Genomic DNA, 18,382 nt, shown 5'->3' with positions numbered 1-18,382 from the left:
TCAGCAGGCTGGAGGAAAGGAGATTTAAGGAAGTTGTCCCTGGAAGACACGGAAGGAGACACTGTATCAGTCATGTGAAATGAGAGGAAACCAAAGCAGTCAATGGAAGGCAGACTAGGGGCAGTTTAAAAGACCTCACAGCTCCCTGTAAAATCTAGACTGAGGTGAGTATTTCCCTGTCACTGCAGCAAAGATACCATTTCACTCTGGAGTGACAGGCTCCCAAGCCCAACAAAGATACTTGCAAAAGTTCAATTATGTGGCCCAAGTACAACTGTGCTGCAGTATATTCCATCTCAAAATGCAAAATTCTTCACTATCATTAAGCAAGCCCCTTCCCCCTGCAACAGCTGTCACAAGTGTAAAGAACTAGGAAAAAAGGCCACTTAAATTTCAAACTTATTCTTTTAATGTTTTAAAAAGGTCACAAGATTGCTTTCAATCTTATTAATAAATTTTATTTGGACAAGTAAAGAACAACTTGTATCACAACAGCTTTAAACAACATGATTAAAGACTGCAGCACTCCAAGGAGGCTCACAGATATGTACAGTATATGAAGAAAAAAGTTGCACCTCAGAGCTGATCATGATCAAGTTAAAAATACCTGACTTAAAGTACATGTGCTAATAAATTTCCTTTAGGTCATGACCAGCATGAAAATAATTAGGACACAGGTACTCAGCAAAGTTTTCTGCTAATGGGTACAGCAATATGCTGCATTTAAGGATTAAAATCAAATTCTAGTTTAGTGTTAGCACTGAGCCCTTAAGAGAAATCCAAATTTCTACTTTTCCCCATTTACAAACAACAGAGCTATTCCCACTTAAGGGTGTGCCCAGCTGCACACAAATCAAGTCCTCAAATGGTAAAAACTTTTAGCGCTAATACTGGAGGCCTTACGTCCCGGTATAAATTTGCCTCTCTGGCCATTTCGTCTATCAGTTGCTACAGAAAATACTTGCTAAGTTAACTCCTCAGGAGAAACAATGCAGGTCTCTGGAAGTCACATCCTTTCTACAATGAAAATGATCTGCCAATTCAAGTTTCATTTGTTCAGGAAGACAGAAGATTTAAGGCTTCGGTGGCAAAAATAATCCTCTGAGCAATGTTTTGCTAAAGTCAAGCTGACACAGGTATGTTTACTTTTTCTTGACTTAAAATCCCTGGTATCAGGTATAGATAGCATCCACCTGGTAAATCTGGCAAGAAATCTCTCCTTCCAAAGAGGTTGTCCTAGATCAACCATTTTAGAAGCATTTGAGGATAGTTTGTTTAATTATTTTTTTAAATTATAGCAACATTCAGAACTGTTTAATAAGTTGATGAAGCAGTGCTCATGGCATCATCCGCAATTTTGGTACTGGCAGGGTGTATGCTCGCAAAATATTTAACATCACTGTCATCATCCATTTGAAGCACCATAATTGTTTGTTCCACAGCTTCTTGATGCGAGTTGGCAGAGTTTAGAAAATATTCTGTAAGAGAAAACGCACAAGACTTATAGAAGGAAAAGACAGCACAACCCCATCATACTATCATACTAGATTCAAAATTTCAGGAGACAGTGTACAGGTATAGTCAGACTGGAATAGCTAAGCAGGGACACAATACACTTCTGAATATACCTATGAATTCACCTGAAAAAACAAAAACATCATTCCATGTTTCAGGGCACAGTTGCTCTAACAGTGCTGTTTGAGCACAGGATTGCTGGTCCCTCAGTATGTAAGTGTGACATGTCCATGACCACGGAGGAATAAAAAACCCAGAAGAGACTCAGAAAGAGCGTGCTTCTATTTGTGATGGAGAGCAGATATCACAAACCCATGGCAATGCCACTCGATTTCACTGGCACGCCTGCCAGGTAATCATCAAAGAAAAAAACTAAGATCAAATGAAGTAAGAGTGGAAGAAGTTCTGATATCTGACAGATTTTGCGATCTATACAAGTTGCATAAAAGCAGTGTAACTACAAACAGGTCATAGGAAGACCAATGTAGACCTGAGAAGTTTTTTAAACTTCTGAACTTCTTTTTAAAATCTGCCTTTAATAATCCATCCACCATCCCATATCGTAAACCGAGCATCTCTGAGGCAGGGATCACCTACATTATAAGCTTACTCCGTGGCAATGGAGAATAGAGATTGACCATCCAGGTGGGGAACACAAAAATCACAAGGACAACAACAAAAATACCAATACTACATGGTAACAGGAAGAACAGTGGCAGCCTTGGCACAGTTAATGGGGTAAACTATTGTGCATCACCTGATCCATCCTAACTGTCTACATGTGCCTGCTCAGAGTCTCCAGCATGCAGAAGAGAGCTAGCAATTAGCCAGTTCTCGCTGCCTTGGCACCCTTTGCATTGCCCAGTGTTTTGAACGTTCTGCATTTTTCTTCACACTCTCTATGCTAGAAACAGCAGTCCTCAAAGCAGTGTCTGGCTTCAAGAAAGAGTGACTAGAACTGGTCACTGGATGAGGTATTCAAAGCCTGGACACTCTGCTGGTTTACAAAACAGCGTTAATATTTCTAGTGCTATTTTCCTTTATGGTGCTTTGGACTCTGAGCACTGCTGACTCTTCCGGCATCTGCTCTGCACCAGGAAACCTTTCCTAAGTGAAGCTTACAACGTGAAAGCTGCACGTCTAATTTCTCTGAAGGGACTCCAGGGAAACTTTCTTCCCGATGCTACCATAAAATATAAAAAACAAACACTAGCCATCTCTTCTACCCCACTGAGAAAACAGATGGTGGATTTGTATGGAATGATTTTTCTTTCTTATTACAGAGAACATCAACAGAAATTCTTTTTAACCAAATAAAGAGCACCGCTCAACAGCTTCACAGTTGCTAGCTGTTAAATTGTGCTTTCTGTGCCCTGATGACACCTCTACAAACTAGCTCACTTAGGGAAAATGGTACCAAAAGAACAGGCTAACATATGAGCAAGAACTCTTATTTCTTCCACGTTACACAGCGGTGGCTCTGTTACCACAACACGGCTCATCGTAACATCCCATACCAAAGAGACTGTAAAAGCAAGAGCAATCCACATCTGATGTTGCTCCTCCTTTCCCAGCTGACTATGAGAAAGCAGAGGGACAAAAAGATACACAGTCATCCCACTGCAACTCCTTCTGCCACTAACCTTTCTCTAAAAGGGTTTGCTTTAACGTTTTTGCCAGCAGGACTCGAACATTTGGAACCCTGTCAGATGCCAAGTGCAGTAAGTGTGGCAACAGATGCACAGCAAACTGGTCCATGGGCAGGCAGTCATCTTCGCTGATAGTCTGGCAAGAAGACAGAAGCCATTTCGTTAGATTTCAGCACAGTGAGGATAAAATCTCAATACATCATCAGAGCTAGCATCTCATTACCTTCATAGCATGAATACAGTATGTAATATCCACAAATTTTTAAAATATGGTACAGTACTTTCTAGCACAAAAGTTGTACACAAGGAAGCAAGTTAGGGCTGAGGAAATTCAGGCTCACTTAGAAGCTCATTTTATTTTGTATGAAGTCTGATAATATTTTTTTTTTTTAATCACTGTTATCACTTGGAAACAAAGAAAAGCAGAAATCCTTCCTAATAATTTTCAGGACTGATTTAGTCTTTGCTTTACCTGAGCTCTATATTAAGACAAGAATGGTCCACCTCAATAAACATCTGTTGGACTCAGACATGTTTCTCTAAATAAGCTCAAAACTGACTATTATTATTTCTCCAAATACTTCAAAGAACTGCCCCACCTAGGCAGCAGGCATGTTGGCTCCCAGTCTGCCTCAAAACTTGACCACTTCCTTGAGGCCACAGCTAGTTTCAACTCTTCTGTTTATTTCGCTGAGAATATATTGGTTTTGGCCACACTGCACTACTTGGCTCAGGAGGTAAAGGCAACTTCTAGTGTCTCATTTCTATAGGAAGCAGTAGGCTGCTGCAGCATATTATATAAATCTCACTTCATGCTGAGCAACAGGGGAGGCTACCAACTCAGAGACTATTTTGCTATGTGTTTGTTTTATATTCAACATCAGATTCAACAACCTAATGTTAATATGCTGAGCTAAAGATGCACTCAAGTTCATCTGTGGAGCAACATTGAAAAAAAGCAGCCTTGAAACCCATTGCCTTGGAAACAAAATTCTCAAACATTCCTGAAAACAGTGTCAGTAGGCAGCTGAAGAGTTCCAGTTGCTATCATCCCCTGCCCCCTTAATTCTTAACCATCACCACCCTGCAAAACAAAAAAAAACCAAAAAAAAAAAGACATTTCACCTGGCAAATAAAGACAAAAGTTTGCCGACCAGACCACTTGCTGCATCTACAGAACTTTTCAACAAGTTCATTCATGAGGTCTACCACAAAGGTTGATGTTGAAGCCATATACAGCTTTTTTACCATTTCACTAACCTTGAAGAAATGAGAAGAAAGAAAAAACAAAAATTACTTCTGACCACCAACCCTCAGAAGTCTGAAACCCTGAATTTACTTAGATTGCTTTACCAGCTTGTAAGAAATCCAACGGACAGAAGACACTTTGTCTGCACAGAGGCTGAACGCAATAGGTCGCAAGTAGTCATAAATGTCTCTGGCACTGTACAGATCTAGAAGCAAGATCAGCTGCCTACAAGACAGAAGAAAAACCAAACAGAGAACATATTATAAGAAGATGAAAGGTGACTTTAACTGTGACTATGGCAACACTTGCCAAATATGCAATGTGGCCACAGTAAAGTTTCTGAAAGCAAAATCTATTTTTCAATGCTGTAAGTTTGACTATGGGTCAACTTGCAAAGTTCAAATCGATGCTTATTTAGAAAAACAGCAAAATGCTGCATAACCTCAAGTGAAAAACTAGAGGAGAGGCAGAGGGACCTGGCAATGGCTACACTGCACGTGCAGCAGAGCGAGCCCACTGTGAATGACACCACAGTGCGCACGTACATCCAAGTACCTGGTAAATACTTCTCACACATAGGACACATGTACAGCTACAAAGCTACTACCCTGACTTAGTCTGGTAAGTATCTTTGGTCACTTAAGTACCCTGATTATCAAATCTATAAACTGTTACTACCTTGGAGTACTGGGCAACTAGAGAAACGATCAGTTATCTTCAACAAAGCCCTGGTTGCACAGTCTCCCCTCACAGGCTAAGTGCTGCAGCCTTGATCATCTTGGTTGCCGGCTGCTGAATTTGTTCCAGTTCAGCAGCATCTTTCCTGCACTGGTATAGATGTACAGCTCCAGATGACATCTAGCGAGTGCTGCCTAGAAGGGGTTAATCTGTTCCCTTGATACACTGGCTGTGCCCCTGCTGATACAGCCCAGCACTGTGCTGCTCACGTTCAGCTCACTGTCCTCACGCCATACTCTGGCCCTTTCCAGCAGAGCTGCTCCCAGGGCAGCCAGTCCTCAGTCTGTCCCCCTGTCAGAGGCTCTCCCTTCCCACACACAGGACTTGGCACCTTGCCCTTGTTGAATTTCACAAGTTCCTTCCTCTGCTAGTTTTCCTGACCAGCTTGACCCTTCAGAGCTGCCTTCCATAGGCTCCTACGTACTACATCCATGAAAAAGCCAAAGTCTGTTCAAATTAAGTCAAAACTCGCTACCCTGCTACTCACTTTCTTTACTCTCCCCTAAAGATCTCGTTCTCCTCTGTTTCACGGTCACGAATTCAGCCTACTCTTAAATACAGCAACTTGAAGTCAAATTGCTAGAATACTTCCATTGACTTCAAGAGCAACCAGATATGACCTTCTCTTTTGGCAGCTTCTTTTTTATGAAAGGGTAACGTTCTCAACGTATGGTGATGGGAAGAGACACTCAAGTTCCAACTGTTATAAATGATATGCAACTGCTGAGAATATTTAATAAGTGGGACAAGTGCTCATCCACTTTTATATACACTAAAGAAAAATGACTACCCACTAATTAAAAATTAAATGAAGATCATCACAGTAAAACATGTAAGATTTTAACATTTTTAAATACCCATAACAATAAAAACAAGCTTCCAGAAGACTACATACTCAGCCAGCTCAGCACGAAAACGCCATTTTATCAGTCACTAGGAATTCCTGAAGCTGATAAAGATACTCTCGTCTTTTGTCAACGTGAAGAAGCTGCAACAATAAAGTTACATAGAGAAAGGTAGGGTACAATCAGCAGACAGAACACAAGCCTTAAAATGCAACTAATGAAGCACTTGTAAATTTTTTCCTTCTAAGGAATCTTCACAATAGAGTTGCTTTCCTGAGCTAAATCCTATCACGCTTAAGTCTGTAAAATCACACGGGGCACTACCAAACTCAAAATCTGATCTAGTCCCTACTTTTACTGTAGGAAACAGGAAGTGTAAGCAGTACAGATAGTATTGCTTTTAAAGGTTTTAAGATTTGCGTCTTTCAGCTCCAAAAATGAGACAGTTACAGAAAAATTCCAGAAGAAATTTAGAAGTTTGAGAAGAATAGAGACATCAGAGCCATCAAAAAACTTAATACCATCTACTGACACCTATACATTGAATAAACATGCACAAACCAGCCTCTTCAGTGAAAAGAAAGTAACACAGATCAGCAACACAGATCTCCTGCAAAAATACACTCTAGCATTCAACAGACATCTGTATGGATTCCGACAAAATTATACCGGTGTTACGCTAAAAACAAGTGCATACAAAGAAATGAAGCAAAATATGTAATTGCACTTGACCAGAGCTGAACACAGACATACCTTCAGAAAGTCATGCAAGTGTTTGAGCACACCTATCCTGACTTCATCAAGATCTTTTAAAAAGCCATTGAAAACAGGAACTAAATCTCCAGCTGTAAGCTGGTCTCCAAGGATTACAGCAAGTTCATGTATAGAAAATGCTAGTGTCCGCCGAACCTTCCACTGTAAAATAAATAAATTAATTAATTTTATTGATGTATCATCTCAAGTGCTGTATTTTAGCTTGAGGGTCAGTATCCAAGCTGGACTGTCAGCAAGCTACAGTACTTAAAAATACATTCAACTCTTCTCATGTAAAAACTGAAAATTAAACTGGAAATAAAAGAGAGGAAAAGAAAAAGAAAGGCAGTAAGACAAATGTCGAGGTATCATTTCTTCTGTCTGAATATCAATCAACTAGGCAAACAGAAGTAATGAAAATATTTTAATTTTCCAGGTGTCAGTAACTGACAACAGTACTCCTCCGTACATTATTCTCTGCTTTGAAGTCTTTTAGGTGAATTAGTTCTGTACTACTAGTCTCTCACTCATGTAACTTGTGAAATAGTGTAAGATATATATCCCATAATATTTCAGCTGGCATATTTTAGCTTCCATAATAGGCAAAGTTTCACCCACACTGAGTGCCCAGCAGTCCAAGGACCAATAGAGCTTTCACTCACCCTAAACTGAGAGGGCATCGTTTAATGGAGCACTATTTCAAGGAAGTCTTTTTAAAAATAAAATAGCATCTATTCTTTAGCCAGCACTTTCCAATTAACATGGGTCCTGTTGTTTTGCCCTGCTTTGGTGATTCAATGTTAATTCAGATTAGACCGGTGATAAACTCTGGACAGTCTTGAATACAGGGCAGTTTGTTTTTCCTTATGTTTTACACTTATTAGCTGGTTATTTTTAATGGCTGCAAAAGAGTTTGGAAAATCTGAGCAATAGCCACGTATAAAATTACTCACTACATATCACTGAGAACTGCTGCTCTGACAGCAAGCAGCAAGTTCAAGAGAGGTCAAGTAGTCTGAGAACGTTTAAAAAAATAAAAATATCATCTCCAGAAAAGGAAACGAGGGAGGACTGGGAAACAACTGTAAACCAACAGTAACAGGCACAAAACCACCTCCTTACCACTTGACAACAAGGAAAATACTGCTATTTCCAGTATCGGGTTTTAAAACAGCAATGCTGCAAGGCATTAACCGGGTGCAGCACTGAGAGGCCGGGCGTGAGGCTGACTCACTGAGCTCCAGACGTGCCTCCAGGGGCACATGTCTGCTCACGCACAGCAGCACAGCCCGAGTTCTCGTACCGGTAAGAATCCCAAGCAGTGTCATCTCCAGTGAGAAGAATAAACTGGAAACCATTCCTCACGTTCCCACTGGAGATCTGCCTCCCACTCAAACTGCCCCGTTTCCTTCTTACCTGAGCACCACGGACACCCAGCTTCCCCCGAGACAACCGTTCCACTTTCATTTGTTATATGAGCAACTAATACCAGCAGTGGAAAATGCAAAAGAAGTGGAAAACGTAAAAAAAGCAGAGAAACCTAACTTTCAGTAAACAAGAGAAATCATCGTAGATAATTCCTTGTCACATCACAGAATTCCAAATCATTCACTATCAGAGCTTCTTGACCCTACCTGCATGTCAGATGCCAGCGTCTCGTAGGTATCTTTCAGACAGTGCCAATTCTGCCTGCCTAAGGTGAGTGCCACACCTGGCAAGCTGTAGGCGCAGTGCTTGGCGATCTCGGTATCAACCGTTTGTGCGCGAGATGGATCAGTCATTGATAAATACTGATCCAGCAAGGCTTGAGGTACAACATCCTACAGCAAGAAAAGGGTAGAGTGTTTAGCTATCTTCAAAAAATCCTCATAAGACTTACTAAAAATCCAGGGCACCCTGTGTCAGAAGAATATTTTTTCCCCCCACAATTATCAAGTAGTATTTAACTGCAATCTCTTAATAAGAATGGAAAGGTCATAAGTACCACCAAAAAAGTTTCAAAGAAACAACGACATGATTGGGAGCTATTTGAAAATACACAGACCAACGTAACAAATGAGTGAGGGGATCACTGCCTACTTAGGCAGGCCAGCAAACTGAGACTATCTTCTACCTTTCTACAAACATTCAGGTCCACAGACTCTGCCAACTGGCCCTTTTAACTCACCCATAAAAATAGCAGAACGCCAAATGATGATATTTGCTCAAAAATAATTTTCTCATTCCTCTCAAAACCTTATAATGCCTTGGGAAGGGCAGGAAGGAAAAGGGGCAGAGTATACTGCATTCAACACTGCTTCCAAACTCCCTAAATAGTCATTGGGAAGAAAAAGACCTCTCCAAAGACGAAGAAATTTCTGGCGAAGACCAATCCTTGCCTCCACTGAGAAACTGAAGAATTTCAACTAAAATTTTGTGAAAACCTCTTTGCATTGACTTCAACACTGTCTTTGCTTCAGCTACCGTCAGTTTATCTCAGGCACTGACTCTACCCAAGGGGGTGCACAAGAGCATTTCCCCATCACAGCTGCTCAATAGCTCAGCTCACACAGGCAACAAGAGGGACCGAAGCTCTCACTCAGGGAATCACACTGGTGCAGGGCGGCACACTTTATACTGAACTATGCAATAACAAACATTGGATTCCTTTTGGGAGAAAAATAACAAAGAGACAGTTTGAGGTTAACGAAACACTTTCACAACTTTTCTGCAAAAAGCTGTCACGGGCTGAGGGTGGTTCCATTCAAAGCATTTAACAAAAATCCTGTTTCCTCAATAATCTAATTTCCATTATAGGATAGTTTCCATAGAAAATTAAACCAAACGAAGCCAAATCCTGAAAGTCTATGACAACCGTTACCTCATGTCAAAAGATACTGTCATCTCATATATAAATAAAACAGAAGCAACTGCTCAATTAAGCCATTATCTCTGGAAACACAGAATATTTTAAAACTACTTATTTAAGAGGTTTGCCGTATTTAATAGAAATTACATTAAATCAAAAATGACAAATCCCCATATACATAGAAAAAATAAGTTATCTGACATATGTAGGAAAAACAGAAGTTATTGTCATTTACCTGTACTTTGGATTTTCTTTCTTCTTCAGGGCTGAAACTACTGTTGGTGCTCAAATCTGAATCATTATGAATATAGTGAAGTGTAGAATCCATATTCTATGAGTAAAAGAAAAAAAAATAGTCACAAGATAGTCACACTCAAGGATTAAACACAAAACAAATGTCAACATCAAGAAGTGCCGTCCTCACCTCAGAGTCTTTTTCTTAGATTAAAGGAATACATGTTTTAATATCAAATACAATTTTGCTACAGCCCAAAATCAAGAAGTCTGTAAGATGAATCTTTACTTTCAATTTCAAACACAGGCTCCTCTTTTTCTGCTCTATTTTGATTCTTACAGAGCGAAAATCACAGGAAAGGAGTACCTTTGAGACTGCACTGAGGAAAATGTGACTAACATATGGGTCACATCACTTCTCCCCTGAAGGGAAAAAGGGAAAACATCTGTATTTGTTGGATTTGCTGCTTTGGAATTGTGCTAGGAAAAGGTCAAAAACACTCACACTTCAGAGTAGAAACTGATGAGAGTTTCCCTGCTCTCCTTTCCTAGATACCATTTTTTTATAACTTTTCCTACAGATGAGTTTCACCTTATAACACAGTCCTAGTGGCTCATAGCTGCCGACACTACTCATCAGCTCTCTTAGGAGTTGTATTAAAACATTTTTTAGCACCCTGGCTACACATTTGGGCCCTGAAGGTAAGAACCGAGACTGTTTTGGAACTCAACTGAGCAACAAAGGTTTGACACGCTATGACAGACTGTGCTGCTGAGAGGATGCACTGTCACTTTCTATACCAGTGGAGTTCCCCAAATATAATGGACTTTGCATAATCAACTGTGAATTTCAAGGAGTATGTGATGAATACTTGAAAAGCAGATCAGGCTGCTGTGTGGTAGAATAGGACAAAAGCATTTTTTTGCTAGATATGAGGCAAGTTATCTATTCACAGGCACTGCAGAACGAGCTCTTGGGGTCAAGACAAGCACCAAGAACATGCCTCCCCTACCAGCTGTTCAGATCGGTTTGACAATGAGAATTTTCCAGCAACCTGTTAACTTCTTCAAGAAAGACCCCAGGACACCATCTGCCTTCCTTGGTTTGACTTCAGACAGTTGCTTTTTCCTCTTCTGTGAGCTGCTTTCATCTAAGCACTGGGTTGTAATTTTAGTCACTGAGGTATAATTACAGGTGATAAAGAACAGGCAGAGCTGTGAGGCAATTGCATATTGCTGGCACAGCAGCCCAAGTCACCTGTGAGGCTTATCGAGCGGCAGCAAGAAGGTGTCAAAAGACCAAGGAAAGAAGAGAACTGCAAGTAACTAAACATGCCCAGCAGTATACAACTCAGACTACAAAACATCCAGAGGCTCTGAAAACCATCTCTGCAGGATTTTAGTTTGCCAGTCAATTCTTCACTCCTTCTTAGCCTTTTTCTTTTTCTCTTTTTTCCCTCCAGAAAAAAAAGAGATCATTTCAGCCTTGCCAGGAAGTCACTGGCTTTGACTTCTTTCAAATCAAGACATTAAGAGGCCACCAGTACAACTTAGCCACAGGGCTTTCCGTGACTTGCCCGGGTTCATGGGACTGTACGCTCGTCACTCTGCTGCAATAAAAATGAAAAGCCTCCATTGCACAATCCCTGCTGCCCCAGCTCTAAAAGGCTAAGTTTAAAAAAGAAAGATAAAAATAAATACTTTATTGATTGGATCAAGTTGAACAACTAAATATACTGGTGGTTGTCACAGATGGGAACATTTTTACCCAGTCGCTTTTAAAGTCAAATATGCATTCCAGAAAGGAAGAGCCTTGGTACAGAAGAACCACAGCATCAGTTGGTATTTAAGTCAATGCAGGATCTCTATTCCTGCACATGAAGTTCCATCTGTACTTTTTCCCTGTAACATGCACACACTGAACTCAGCATTGCAGAGAGTCAGGACATAAAAAATTCAGCAGGGCTTAGCCTGAGAGCTTCTTGTGTACCAGACTGGTGAACATCGACCTCTGAGATGCACAGTATTTGTCATGGCTTTACAAATCTCTTACAGGAGGTTTTCTTTAGCTGCAGCAAAACAGGAGCTCCACGGTTGTGCTGCACAGATCCTGCTCTGCGCCACGGGTTGCACACAAAGCCCACAGCACCACGACAAGCTGTGCTGGCACTTCTTGACAGGGCAGCTGGCCCGAACAAGGAGAAGAAAGAGGAGGCCAGAGTCAGGGGTCCCGTCTCCACCCGACACCCACCCTCTTCTTAAAGAGAAGTGCTTGTGCCGGAGGTGAGCTGATTTTAGTCGTTTCCTTCCTCTTTCTTTTCCTTCCCTTCTCCCTCTACATCAAACAAAAATAAGCAAAAATAAAGAAAGAAGACAACCCCCACACTCATCTACTGAGATTTCTTGAGGCTTACATTTGCTTTTCTTTCAATAAAGAATCCCTCTTAACATGTACATTAACTCCTTCGGGAACCCATATGGGTGCAGAAGAGCAAGCAAAGTGTGATTTTGCTTTGTGGTATGTGTGCAGCTGTGAAGGCTGCTTTCAAATACAAAATGCTGTAGCTAGATTTTTCTAGTGTCCAGTACGCTCTGATACATTGCTACGCTGAGACTTAAAAAACAAAACAGCTCTCCCCTCAACAGCAAAAAAAAAGCCAACAAAAAAACACCTGCAAAAATCAGAGTTCTCTTCACTGCTAGGGGGAACAGTCCACTTGCTCAACAGATCACAGCATGATTCCTAAATTCTAGGTCATTACTAGAATATCCTTTCACTTGTAAAATGAGGACTTGATTCAGTGCCAGTATAAAAAAGGAACTGACAGATTAAGAGCATCCTTTTAAATCTGAAACATGTAAAACCCAGCAATATGACAGATTCTTGAACTTTCCGTCAGCATCACACTCTGCAAAGAAAGAAAACACAGGACAGTTCCCTCTGAAGAAACACCATCCTCATCACCCCCAAAAATTAGAAGGACAGAAGATACATTTACACTATCATTTTACAGGTTAGCATCAGAAACAAGTAATTACAACAGATCCTATGATAAACATATCAAGCCTGACCTCAGGAATTAGGGCAAGTTGGTTTGTTTGCTTAAAAGAAACAAACACACTTGTAGTGTTAAATTATGATTGTGCATGAACAGCAGTATCCAAATACACATCACATTCCCCCATTCCCCACGTTTTTGGGCTACATGGTAGTCCTCTTGCCAAAAGGTGCTCTTTTCACCAACAGTTCAACAGCTTAGGTGAAAAGTTAATTAAGTGTTATCTACAAACACTATTCTGAATAAAGAAGGTTGAAAAATGTTTGCACTGGACTGATGTCAACTCCTAGATTTTTCAAAGACGTTTATCAAAATTTCATTTGAAAATACCACTTAGGCAATAAGATCCACAAAATCACCTTCTGTGCTTTTATTGAGTATATTTTGGAACCATTGCTTCCTACACAGCCATAGCTTTTAATACCACCAGATCTCGTGGCACTACATGCAGCAAACATAGTAGCTTTAGCCTAATAACCAGTACAGAACAGAAAACTGTAGCAAATGCCACTGATTTGAGTCAGGTCAGGGGGCAGTGCTGAAGAATTAAAAAAACTTTAAAATGTTACTAATTGCTAGAATCCACTTTATCTTGCATCAGCAACGCAGCACTAGGGCAGTGACTGTTCCCCTGTGCCCAGCAGTGGTGAGACTGCGCCTCAAATCCTGAATTCAGTTTTGGGCCCCTCACTACAAGACAGACATTGAGGTGCTGGAGTGTGTCCAGAGAAGGGCTATGAGGCTGGTGAAGGATCTCAAGAACAAGTGTTATGAGGAGCAGCTGAGAGAACTGCTCTGGAGAAAAGGAGGAGGAAGGGGGATCTTATTCTCTCCACAACTACCTGAAAAGAGGTTGTGAGGAGGTGGGGGTTGGTTTCTTCTCCCAAGTGACAGTGCAAGAGAAAATGGCCTCAAGTTGCACCAGGGGTTTACAATGGACATTAAGAAAAAAATTCTTCACTGAAAGGGTTAAGCACTGGCACAGGCTGCCCAAGGAGGTAGGTGAGTCACCATTCCTGGAGGTATTTCAAAGACGCATAGATGTGGTGCTTAGTTATGTGATGGTGGACCTGACAGTTCTAGGTTAATAGTTGCACTCTCAAAGGTCTTTTCCAACCAAAACAATTCTATGACTCTTTCAGCAGTCCATACAACATCCTAGATTACTGACTTACGAGTTCAGGTCCTGCAAACTACTGTAAAACATTTCAACAGGGAACAAAACATCTCCTTATCCAGATGAAATGAGGGAAGCTCTGTTCTAACGGAGGCAATTTCACAGTAATAAACTGCAGCAGCACTAAAATATCTTAAAATGGGATAGTCACAACAGAGATTTTAATGGAAACAATTTCAAGAATTTACAAGGACAAGCTCAGAACTGGAAAAAAAAGGGCACCCAACACAGCTCCTTTTATTTTACTAGCTAGCACTTCAATACCAGCCAATAAAACCAAACGCCACACACTAGTCAGAAGCAGGAAGCATTTGGCTGCAGTTACCACACAAACACAAAACACAGCTCTGTTACTAGAGCCTTGAAAATCCTAATGGGAAAAAAAATAGAGTACAAAACTCGCTTCTTACCTCGACAGTGTCACCAATTAAAGGCACAATATCACCCAGTATAGGTTTAAAATTTTGTTGGTCATCGATGGTTAATTCAGTCTGCGAATCCGTTCCCTTGCCAACACTGGCCACTGTCTCTTCTTGAGGATCCAAACTGGATGCTCTGAGTGCAGCAGACAACACCTCCACTTGTGCTGCAGCATATGAAAGAGAAATACATGAGACTGAACTGCAATAAACTTCTGGCAAGTCCACAAATCAGCTTTCAGACAGTGACTAATTAAAGACGACAGAAGAACTACAGGAGACATACAAATTTATTATTTTTGACTGTTAGTATATCCCAAACTGGGGACAAATAGAGCAAAATGTAAAGGCAGAGCAGGACTCCACTCTTCCTAAGATGCTCAATCATACTACAGTTCAGTGAAATTTGTCACTAGAGCAAAAAAAACTCAGGAGTAAGAGACTGCTGTTATGTCAGGATCAGTTCTTTAAAAATCTCGGTACATACTAATTGTATAAACAGTCTTTCGGGCATAAGAGCACGTGAATACTAACTTACTAACTGGGTCTTTTGTGGGAGGTGGGAATAAGAGAGAGAAGCAAAAAGTAATTCAAATAAAGGTTGAGAACAGATTTATTCATGCAGAAAGGACTTTGTTCTGAGAGGCTGTGTCTGTCTCTCTATATGGTCATTAAATTCTTAGTTTTTTATAGCAATGCTAACACATGATCTATATACCAAGATGCTAGACTCCCAGTAACTCTTCTCTGGACTTTAGCTTCCTTGCATCCTACAAACAAATAATGAATGCTGCATTGTTTGATGTCCTCGTATTCATCAAAAGAAGGCATTAGCACTTCACACTGTCATCCACTCTTTTGAAAAAGATCCAGCACTTCTGAGACTGGTCTGCTTTCCATCTCTCTGCTTACTGCTAACTAAAAAAAGCTTTGTTGAGCAATGTTCCTTGGATATACCCTGCCAAAAACAGATGAGGCATTGGAGCCAACCATCCCCTGCCTCTCTCCTTCTCTGCTTCTTTCCAGGAAGGTGAGAAGAACAATCTTCTGACCCATTAAATTTACCCAGCTACCTAGAAGATTTCAGCTTTTCCAAGGTTACTTAAAATGCTCATTATGAAATTAAGTTACAAACCATATGCTTATTTTTAATCTCACATTGCCATACTAAGTTACAGAATCTTATCTCTCCCTCTACCTTTTTTCGTAGAGTTATTGGCAAGAAATAAAGTTGGACTCATTTTTAGATAGAAGAAACAGATACACAATACAGCAAAATTATAATGTATAATATATAATATTATATAATACATAAAGTATAATCTTAGCAAAAATTGAAAAATATCCCACAGGTTCACTGGTTTCCAGGTGGAGTCTGATGAGCAGGATTAAAGATAATTCTTTACAATATGCAATACTAACCCCATAACTGTGTCAAATTTCACCAAATAATCAGTAACTGAAAAATTTTCTCCCTGTATTATTGTAATTCACTTCAACACAGCAAGTTAGTAACTTAAAACAAACCCAACACCATACTAATACTTCCACTATAAACCACATTATGTTAGAAAATATAGTTTCAATATATATCTATAATATATGATACTACAAAGGTAAGTAAATTCCTCCAGAACTTATAAGATAAACCACCTCAAAATCATGCAAAACAGCCGGTCGTATCAGAGTATCTGCTAAGGTTGTCTGATCTCCAGTTCATTCGCATTTAGAGAAATCAAATAAGAAAATTAAAAAGAATTATATTCTGCTGCACATCAAGGTGACATTTTTCATCAAGACTTCTTTCATGAAGGACAGCTTCATGAAAAATGTACACTCCTCTCATTTTCACTTCAAAGTCAAGAAAGCTTACCCTGACTAGGTAACTAATACTGCTTCAACACTGAGTTATATATTTACTGAAAAGTCCACACAGAGCTCCAAAGATTACTTCTAGTAATAGAAGTGAAGGTATCTACAGCAATAACTGGGAATTTTCCAAGACATGTTCCTCACCTATGCCCCACTGTCAGCCTTCACACCTGGACTACCATTGCTTAGGGGCTTAATGGGATAGAGAACGTATGTATCCTGATTTCCTCTGCCTACCCTAGGGGAACTACATGACATAAATGTGCATCTCAGCTTCTCGTCAGTTCTGCAATTCCAAGATGTGGGGATGAGGGACAGAAGAGGCCAAACTCCCAAGGATTTCACTGATTGGCAAGTGCCTTCCCTCTTCTTTGACTGCTTCTCCACAGGTCCTGCCAAAAACGGTGACTCCAGTGCTGTCATTCACTGAAAGGTAAATGGCCTTAAGTCCATAAACCTCTGCAGGTCCCAGACAAAAATAAAAAAAAAAGAAAAAAAAAAAAAGCCAAGCATGGTCACTATGGAAGGCTCCAGAATAGCAGAGTTCTTAGTAAAGGAGGAAGAGCATGTGTGAGCATCATACCTGAACACAGTTCTAAGGGGGCTGCCTTGAAGACACAGAAGCTTGAGACAGCATCCTCATGAGCTGTCTTCACTACCCTGGGGCTCAGGTGCGAGGGCATATCCCCTCATAATCCCATCACACACAGAAACAGCCCATGGATCAGTGCCAACACCTTCCTGACCGAGGTGGCTGCTGCTCCTCCCCATCTCCCTCAAAGATCTTTCCTACTGCCATAAGACAGGTAATGTTTTCCAGAAAACCATTAAAGGTATAAGTAAAGTATAAGGCACCCCTCCCACACATGACACAGAAAAATGCCTGGGAAGCAAGGTTTTAGGAGGGAGACTGCCAGGGAATCTGCTGGCTAACCAGCTTTCACAACAACCTTCAGGGAAAATTGGGAGTGTAAGGGTCAGTTTTGTGTGTAACACAGAACTCAAGTTTTACACTGTTAAGATAAAGTGAATCCTGTTGAAGTGGGTCCAGAGGAGGGCCACAAAGATGATCAAAGGGATGGAACACCTTCCCTATGAGGACGGGCTAAGAGTTGGGGTTGTTCAGTCTGGGGAAGGCTGCAGGGAGACCTTAGAGAAGCCTTCCAGTTACCTAAAGGGGGCTACAAGAACACTGGGGAGTGTTTACAATGGTGTGTAGCAATGGGACGAGAAGCAATGGTTTTAAACTGGAGCAGGGCAGATTTAGATTAGACATTAGGAAGAAGTTCTTTATTGTGAGGGTGGTGAGGCACTGGAACAGATTGTCCAGAGAAATTATAGAAGTCCCCTCCCTGGAAGTGTCTAAGGCCAGGCTGGATGGGGCTTTGAGCAACCTGGCCTAGTGGGAGACATCCATGCCCATGGCGGAGGGTTGGAACTAGATGATCTATAAGGTGCCTTCCAACTCAAATCATTCTCGGATTCTATAAATGTTCACTACATCTTAAACCATCTTCTAATTATCATTTTCTTCCTTTGACTTTTGCTTGAGGTGAGAAGTATTTTTCAACGAGCAATTACTTTACTTTTGGCCACTATACCTCCATCCTAAATACCTGGCACAATCTTTAAATTCAAAAGCACGTTTTACCTGGCCTTATTAAATTTTCTGGTCCTCAGGATTTTCTGTTCTTTCAATATGCTTCGTTGTTTTATTTTCTGTTTCTACTGATGTTCAGGAGAAGACATGGTTATTTCTAAGTGGCACGCTCTCTTCTTTTTTGTGAAGGATCTGCCTTCCCTACCCTTACTTCTTACTCAGAGGCAAAAGCTATGGGCTGCGTTAATGGGTACAGAGATGCAAGTAACTAAAATGTAAAAATAAGAGGAGTTTCTTCTTTATTTTCTCCTCACCTACTCATCCATTAACAACATATTTTAGGCTTTTACTGCAGGCACTAACAGTCTAACTTATAAGCACAGTTTTTATACAGGAATGTGACCAACTGACCCCACATTGTGGC

The 18,382-nt window shown here is 40.6% G+C and overlaps 1 protein-coding gene across 1 annotated transcript in view; it reads right to left on the bottom strand.

Moving 5' to 3' along the window:
• Nucleotides 1-1,290: 1,290 nt before the first annotated feature.
• Nucleotides 1,291-18,382, bottom strand: part of LOC104273702 (serine/threonine-protein phosphatase 4 regulatory subunit 1-like) — a 30,821-nt gene continuing 13,729 nt past the window's right edge. Inside the window, 10 exon segments of the mRNA XM_009869109.1 lie at nt 1,291-1,478; nt 3,159-3,300; nt 4,290-4,424; nt 4,518-4,638; nt 6,047-6,076; nt 6,078-6,139; nt 6,750-6,911; nt 8,384-8,569; nt 9,833-9,928; nt 14,478-14,653. Coding sequence (XP_009867411.1) covers nt 1,315-1,478; nt 3,159-3,300; nt 4,290-4,424; nt 4,518-4,638; nt 6,047-6,076; nt 6,078-6,139; nt 6,750-6,911; nt 8,384-8,569; nt 9,833-9,928; nt 14,478-14,653 — 1,274 coding nt within the window. The 3' untranslated portion in view covers nt 1,291-1,314.

Source organism: Apaloderma vittatum, unplaced genomic scaffold (genome assembly GCF_000703405.1).
Source record: "Apaloderma vittatum isolate BGI_N311 unplaced genomic scaffold, ASM70340v1 scaffold6085, whole genome shotgun sequence".
NCBI lineage: Eukaryota > Metazoa > Chordata > Aves > Trogoniformes > Trogonidae > Apaloderma > Apaloderma vittatum.
This window is presented reverse-complemented; position numbering and strand designations above follow the sequence as displayed.